This window comes from Nicotiana sylvestris, chromosome 12 (assembly GCF_000393655.2).
Source record: "Nicotiana sylvestris chromosome 12, ASM39365v2, whole genome shotgun sequence".
Classification (NCBI taxonomy): Eukaryota; Viridiplantae; Streptophyta; class Magnoliopsida; order Solanales; family Solanaceae; genus Nicotiana; species Nicotiana sylvestris.
This window is the reverse complement of record NC_091068.1, coordinates 87779397-87788034: the sequence shown is the minus strand read 5'-3', so window position 1 is coordinate 87788034 and position 8638 is coordinate 87779397. Positions and strand designations below refer to the sequence as shown.

The 8638-nt window shown below is 37.0% G+C and overlaps 1 protein-coding gene across 1 annotated transcript; it reads right to left on the bottom strand.

The window, feature by feature from the left end:
• Positions 1 to 2754: 2754 nt before the first annotated feature.
• Positions 2755 to 6391, bottom strand: LOC104219758 (triacylglycerol lipase SDP1-like). The gene is made up of 3 exons (XM_009770484.2): positions 4542 to 6391; positions 4154 to 4297; positions 2755 to 3873 (listed from the first exon to the last, which is right to left on the bottom strand). The coding sequence occupies exons 1-3, from the start codon at positions 5970 to 5972 to the stop codon at positions 2941 to 2943; spliced, it is 2508 nt and encodes an 835-aa protein (XP_009768786.1). The 5' UTR covers positions 5973 to 6391; the 3' UTR covers positions 2755 to 2940.
• Between the last annotated feature and the right edge of the window lie 2247 nt (positions 6392 to 8638).

Here is an 8638-nt window from a genome sequence, read left to right as displayed (position 1 = left end):
ATCGGAATTCAGAGAAGAAAAATGAACTAAATCTTTGCGTGCTTTTTTTCTAGTCTTTCCTCTCCAAAATTTCTGTCTGAAGCTTCTGTTTTTTGGTTTTGGTACGTGTGTGTGTCGTGGTTGTTGGTGGTTGCCGAATTTCCGGCTAATCGTCGGTGAGGTAGTAAGGTCGTTTATGGGGGTGGTGGAAGAAGCGTGTGAGGTGGCTTCCCTTGGCTTCCAACAAAAATGGGGGGTTTCTCTATGTGTGTATCTGTGTATACATGGCTGAAGTGTAGAAGAAAGAGTGGCGATGGGTGAAAGGAGATGGATTTTTCGGCTGATTTTTTAGGGGTGAAGAGATGAAGGGTAACGGCTGAAGTGGGACCTTAGGTTTGTTGTGCTTAAGGTGTGTGGAGGAAGAAGAAGCAACGGCTAGGGGGGTCCTTTTATGATGGGAAACGGCTGATTCAAGAAAAGAAGGTGTAGGGTTTTAATGGGTTAGGTCTAGGTTATTATGTGGGTTTAAGGGTATTGGGTTTAGGGAATGGGCTAGAAACTTGGGACTTTATGACTAGATTTGCTTAAAATTAGCCCAATTTACTAAAATTTATCCATCTAACATCAAATCTTGCCTATTAAAAAAACAAAGATAGAAATATTACCAAAAATATTAATTAGCCCTACTTAAGTAAAAATAATTATTAAAATAAAACTAACCGTTAAAACAAAAATTATTTTTGATATTTTCAGATATCATATTAAAATAAAAATAAGGTACTATTTTTGTATATTTTTCTTAGTTTTACGAAAGGTATATAAACTAAAACCAACTAAAAATGAAAAATATTTTTGTGATAAAATAAAGTAAAAGAGTCAAAACTAATTGAAATAGAGATATTAGGCCTAAACTAAATATTTAAGCTAAAAATGTGTAAAATCTTGGGAGGGTCAAAAATTACATGTCTATAGCTATGTGTTTACTTTGGGTGCAGGTGCTATTTCATGGAAGTTTCAAAACAGACTTGTATTGCACGATCTACTATGGAGTCTATATTCATTGCTCTTGAGTTGGCAGGGCAAGAAGCCGAGTGGTTGAGAAACTTATTGGCAGACGTGCCTTTATGGGGAAGACAAGCTTCACTAGTTTCTCTACATTGTGACTCACAGGCGGCAATTGGAATTGCCAAAAATAGTGTGTACAATGGAAAAAAAAGACATATCTGCATTAGGCATGGCGCGGTAAAACAGTTGTTGAAACATAGTGTTATTTCCTTAGAATATGTAAGATCCGAAAGAAATTTAGCGGATCTTTTAACCAAGGGTTTGGCAAGGAGAGTTATCCTTGAAACATCGAGGGGGATGGGGCTAAAGCCCATGGATTGAGGAAGTATGGTGGATACCCGGTTGTGGTCAAACGAAGCAATATGAGACCTCAATATGCACTATATTTCCTACCCTATGGTGGGGTGGTAGTGCTTTATAAGGTTGAGCTTATTTTGCTCTTAATGATTCCATAGCCTTAAGGTAGTCTATGTGTAGATAGACTTGATGGAATCGCCTATGTGAGTGTAAAGGTACGGTCGCCTTTTATGAAAGACTTGGGATGTCTTTCTAGAGCCCTCATGAGACCCAAGGTATGTGCATGACCATAAAAGCACTTTGTTAGTATCGCGGAGTTTGCATAAAATTAAGGATATAGTATGTGTTGTGGGGGTCTCAACTAATGTCCATTCAGTTCAAGAGTACTTCACTTTGTGGATGCTAGTTGTTGCCTCATTTCACTACGTGTCAATTCAAATCGAAAGATATTGACACTTAAGTACATGTTCCTTCTTTTGCCCAGAATTGTTCTATTCTTGTCTTTGCATTAGTGGGGGATTGTTGGTATTATTTGTAATGCAAAGTCAAAAATTTCTTGTTGAAAATCCATTTACAACCAATAGCCATGGGTCTTTTTATTTTTCAATCTATTTCCAAGTTGCTTCTTGCATGAAGCCTTAAAGCCAAGTGTTGAATGGCTTTGACAAGTGGCTATGCAAACCTACCATGTGCCTTCATGCATGGAAGACTAGGTACACTTATCAAATGGACTAATATATTTGGACAAGTGTTATAAGACTCTCCACACTTGTTATACATGCAACTTCCCTAATTGCCTATAAATAAGATGATCATTAGCCATCATATTCACTAAATTCTTAACTAATAATTCATCTTGCTAATTATCACTTTCTTCCTACAACATTTTAATTTCTATAACAACTACAGAAAAATACTTCATCTTATCTTCTTTCTGGGCAACTGTTTTGTGCAAATTCTAAACTTCCAGCCACGAGTGCACGTGTTTGGAGGTGTTGTGGAACCTTGGGAAGCGACCGGTCTCAACGATTTGCACTCAGTCGGGCCGAAATCGCTTTCAATGCAGTGGCTTGCCACGACACAGTATTTTTGATAAGTTGTTCTTCTTTCTTTCTTGTTCTTAGTCAATATTATCTACTCATTTTCCTTATAATAATCAATTAAAATTGCACCGGTAATGTAAATTTTTTACTCGGTCAACCTACATGCCTTAACCTCTGAAAATATATGTCTATGATAAAACTGCACCTATTGTCATAGTGGGGTGGTGGGTATAGTGATACCTTTTTTTCATTGATTTTAAAAGGTCTGAATCCATTAGCTAGAAGCATCATGTTCAAGTTGATAAGGCTGAAATTTTTCGCAATAGCTAGATAAACTAACCACTTAAAATGCTGAATTAAGGCATCCCACTTAATAAAAAAGATGTAGTTTTACTAATATGTTGTTCATAATTTCAGATATTCAAAAACATAAGATTTCATGCTCTACTTCTGCAACTCTTTTAGTGTTCAAAAGACAAATTGCTAATCACTATTCCATAGTATCCCCACTCCTTGATCCCTTCTCTGCATCAGCTTCATCGCTCTTCGTAAGCCTTCAGTTCGTCCTATCTTGTGTAATCTGATTATCTGTTACTTCCTCTACAGTATCTTTCTGATTATTTTCTCCATCTTCTGATACTGAGCTTATATCCATATCCTTTTCTGGACTTTCGAGTTGTACGCACTCAGCCACTGAATCATGCAAACTGGAACTGTTATTTTCTGAATCAAGACTCCTGTTTGATGGTGTCAAGTCACCTCTCCTTACCACATTGAAGACAATCCCATTGTTAGTCCTCTCAGTCTGTAACAGGTCACCTTCAGCTACAATAATTCTGATGTCTCTTTGATCAAATTCTGTATCAGATCTTCTATCTGGTGTTGTTACCCTTGGACTTGGGGATAGAGGCTCCCTCCCTCCCATATGAGGAACAACATTGTTGAGGTCAATACTCAATCCTCTGGTCGATCGTGAACCACTTTCCAAGTTCTGGACATAGTCGATAAACTTATCAGCCGATGTTGTCCTCATCAAAGGACCACCGGATCTTGTCCAAGAAGTGTGATCCGTACTTTCAGACTCACTGTCACTACCATGATCATGTGCATTCCGGTAGGAACGCCAATTTCGTCCACCATGCGCCAAAGAACCGCTGCCTCCCTGATGAAGAGGGGAAGCAACATCTGCATGAAAGTCTTCGAGGGAGCCTGTTGAATTCTCTCGTGCGATGCAATTCCAAGAAGGAATTCGTCGAGAAGCATTAAGCCTGACAGTACTGCTTGACAAGCCATGTGAAGAAGCAGCTGCTCTCTCGGCACTCCTTTTTAATCTGCGCATGTGGTTGAGTATAGCAACACACTCATCAAGAGCAAGCTCAATTCCACAATTTGCCTTAATGGCGGATAGTTTCTCCCAAGTGCACCTCCTCCCTTGGTTTGCTGCTTTTTGAACCTCCAACGTAGAGGGGTTTTGTATGAGTTTCAAGTACTGTATCATACACAACATTTGGAGGAAGATTAGTTATGAAAATAATCTTCAACCAACAAACTAAACATTCTTATTAACTCGAAACAGGTTCGTATGCTTGTGACTGGACCAACTATGGGAGATCTTTCCATTTTGTCAAACAGCAGGAAAATATTACAAATTTCTCAAAGATACAGGTCCAACTGCTGAGCTTTCTGTAAGTAGAATAGGCTCCATTTTAAGCCTTAAAACATCCATTAATTCTTACTAGGAAAAGAATCAACACTAGTCATGGACATACCTGAGCAAGAGTGGCAGGCATTACAACGGTGACGTGACCCTCCCAATCTTGAGCAAATAGCTTGGCTAATCCCCCCAAGGGAAAACCAAGTTCCAATACCTGATTACATCTGTGCTTCACCTCCATCTCAGTAAGATGAGCAAGCTGCATAGCCAAATATTTATCGTTACATTTGTCCACTTAAATTTGAAAAAATCACACAACTCACATCAGCTAGCAAAAATAACTAGGGACATAGCAAAGATACTTAACCAGTAAAAACTCTTAGCTACAACCATCAAGGAAGAGACAGAAAGAAAGTATCAGCATAAGTTAGCCAAAGAGATATAGCTGAACATAATTTTGTAATTTCAGGATTACAGGAAGCATCAAAACAATACAATTGTACCTTGGCAGCAAAGTTGCCTCCATAAGCTCTTACAAACTCCTTGATCCTCAATAAGGGAGCGATATGTGGATTCGCCTGACTGACAATGAAGTGATTTACATTGAAGAGCTCTTTTAGCTGCATCATAGGCAAATCAATCTCCAAGCTACCATCCCTCCATCGACGAGCAGCTGCACCAGAAGCCTCATCAGGGTCCAAATGAAATGGCGGGTGATACGGAACAAGATTTCCACTTCTATCCTTTGCCATCAGTTCTTGAGCTTCAAAGAGACCGGGAAACGCGCAAGAAGCAGTCACAGCACTCCATATAACAACATGAGGCGAAGTCAAGTAGTTCAAACATCTAGGAGGCTCATGTTTTCTAGGGGAGCAAACTGTAATCCCCAAAACTCGACCAGTCATGTCGTATGCTTCTTGGAACGTAAGATTATTCGTGAGATGGCGTAACATCACCTGCAACTGCCTAATCTCATGTACAGCACCTTGTCTCATGACCCTCCTGAAAACTGTAAAAATTCCACCCATCTGTTCAAATGGTTGCAATGAGTGCCATGAATCCTCAAAAAAACTCTGTAGCTCAGGCCAAGACCGCGTCGCAACTACAGAACACATAATTGAACCAACACTTGAACCAGCAATTATCCTAGGCATAAGCTTGTGCTCTACCAATGTCTTCACCACACCTACATGAAAAGCTCCTAAAGAAGCACCCCCACTTAAAAGTAAAGCTGTCCTACCAAAGGCATGCCTAGTCTCATGCATAAAAGCAAGCTTCTCTTCCAATAGAAGCTCATCTGAATCAGAGTCACATACCATTTTCAACTGAGTTGAAACCTCATCTATATATTCTTTAATAAGTTTAGGCACATGAAGTCTACCCTTATGAAGTTCTGGATTGCACATATTACCTAGATTTCTCACAAGATCAGCTCTCATAAAGAACATAATATCTCTTAAAGATCCTTCTTGACGACGATGTTGAAGTTCTTGGAGTTTATTTATAACTAGTTCTTCATCATAAAATTCAGCCTCATTCAATTTAGGTGCCTCTTTATCTAACATTTTAGCAGCATGAGCCCACTCCTCATAAGTTAAGGCAGATCTCATCATATTCCTCCAAAATTTCCTCCTATAAGCCATATCAGCTCTGATTTTAACATTCGTATATCGCCTCAACAAGAAGGCAAGAAGTGTTACCAATGCCAATATTCCTTGTGGGTTACGAGGGTGCAACCATTTGATCAAAGGTGTCAAGTAGTATGAAAAACAGTTTCTAATCTTGTTCAAGTAATGTATCAAGAAATGAAAAATTTTATGCCTTGACCGCGAGATTGATTTGCAGAATAGAACTCTAAAGGCTATTGTTCGACCCACAATTGAAGAAGGTCCAATTGAATAGAAGCCAACACTAGCCTCGTTACTTATGTCCATATTCGAATGAGATGGGAACTAATCTAATTAGGTGCTTGCTCTATGAAATATTATCAAGAACCAATACACAAATTGAATACAACTAAGATGAAGAAAATTATTCACAAGATTCAGTGGAAGTCAGATGGAATCAAGAATTAACTAGAGAAAGTAGGTACTAGTAGAGTTCAAATAGTGACTAAATCAAACTGAATATCTTAATATAAGTCAAAGAAATAACAAAAATTCACTTCAAGATTCAATTTTTATCATACCAACCAAATCAATGTCCAAAAATTCCTAGGAAACAACATGAAAAAATAAAAATAAAATTAAAGTACCCCTTGACCAAACATTTCAGACTCTTTTCGTATAGAGTTTAACTAGAACACTAAGAAAGAGAAAAAAAGAAAGCAAGTACCGACTAAATTCTAAGAATCCAGAAGGTGAAAACAATAAATGAATGGCATGTTGTATGGTTTAATAAATAATTGGGATTCGAGAATAGTAGTAAGAAAAGTCCATAACTTTGAGTTAGATAACAACGATATGTGTCAGCTATGGAAGTATGGATAGGCATTACTATTGGAACTTGAAATTAATATTTTAGTCAGCAATTCCCAAAGTTTGTTACAGATTTAGCAAAAAGACAATGACAATGCACGACCCATTTGTTCTATTATCCTCTTTGTCCTTTCTGGTTTTGGCCATGTCAATATGGTTTTTATTGTGTGACCACAGAGTGGTCTAATGAGTCTTGTTGCATTCATGTGACGATATTTGTCATCACTGGCTTCTGCTTATTGCTTGCAAGCAATCACATAGACGAATTTTTGGAAGTGTATGATAAATGTAGACAGTTTATCTGGATTGAAAAATATTTCAGAAAAAAACCAATGAGGCCCTATATTGATGGCTATCAAGTTAGGATGAAGATGTAGAGACCAAGTCCACCATTCACTCTTTGTCGACCAGTGCTAGCGCGCTGCTGCTTAGTTGCAAGTAGGGGCGGCAAACGTCCGGGTCGGGTCGGATATGATTCGGGTCGAAAACGGGTAATGAAAAAACGGATAAATTATCTGACTCAACCCATATTTAATACGGATAAAAACGGGTTAATCGGCGGATAATATAGGTAACCATATTATCCATGACTTCTTGCATATGATCACTTTTGGGAGGATTCTTAGTATTCTAACTTGAGGAATTCCCAATTTGAGGCTTTACAAATGTAAAAGTTAGACCCATTGGTTATCCATTGTTTACCCACTGGTTATCCATTTTCTAAATGGATAATATGGTTCTTATCTATATTTGACCCGTTTTTAAATGGTTCATTATCCAACCCATTTTTTAGTGAATAATATGAGTGGTTAACTGTTTTTTTTAACCATTTTGTCACCCCTAGTTGCAAGCAATAACATGCCAAATTCTTGAAAATGTGTCATGTTGATATTGGTCGAGAAAAGAAGTTATTGTCGAGCAATTTTCATCTCAAATATAATTACTCGATTTTAGGTTTAAATAATGTTCAAGGTTCATTTTTTAAAGTAATATCAAAAGTTAAACTCATTTAATTTGTCGCTTTTTTTCAGTGTTGGATCCCTGTGATGTTGTTCATACTTCAGATGTCCGTGATAAAGAGGAAGGAATAATAAATTATCATATACTAATTGATTGAACCATCTTCAAGTTAATTTTTGAGTTGAATTAGGCTTAAACCAAATTTTCTTACCATATGAGTTATGAGAGATAAAGATTGTTTGGGAGGGGCATTCATCTTGATTGAATTAACGGTTATGAAGTTAAGATGAAAGTACACTGAGTGAGACAAAGTCCAATGTTGACTCTTATCAAGAAGTAAATTGTAATTACCAACTCATATTTAGTGTACTTTCCAAACTAAGAAATAGTTGCCAGGGCATGAGAACTTGATTCTGATGGCACGACCGCACGCTAGTCAAATTGTGTATGGAGTTATTTTTATTTTTTATTTAATTCTAATAAATTAATATGATTTGGTGTAAACATTGAATATGAGTATATTCTTCGTGTAAGAGCATTGTTGTTTTTTCCCACAATTATTTTTTCACATTCTAATTGAGTAAATATTATTTACTTTTTCATTGCAAAATTAAACTCTTAACCTTAATTACATGTTATATTCTTTTTGGTTGCAAGGTATTCGCTAGCTCAATGTGGATAAATAGTTATTCTACTAAACGTACTTATAGCACCCTTTGTTGTAGGTCCCATATAATTGACTATCGCTAAACCTACCCTGTAGCATACCTGCATAAGATATACTATCTCATCTTTTCAAGTTCATTTTTTGGCTATTAGATCCAAGTACATTTTGGCCATGTTTTGCACGGCGTACATATTATTTTTGTCAAACACGTTGTATACATTGTTTGCATTAATGAAAATTCTCGCCTAGAGTTCCTGCAATGTTACTAGGCTTTGACTTTTAATTTGATCCAACAACCAAAAAGAGACAGAGGAATTATAACCAATAATAGCCTTATTTAAGAAAAACAAGAAAGAAAACGGTTAATTATATTATGAAACACAAAAGATATTATCCTTTTCCTAAAGTACACATCTCTTGTGATATTGGAATCATAATAAAATATAAAAATTGATCAAAAGAAAGGTGGCATACAATATTGAGGATTCATGAACGT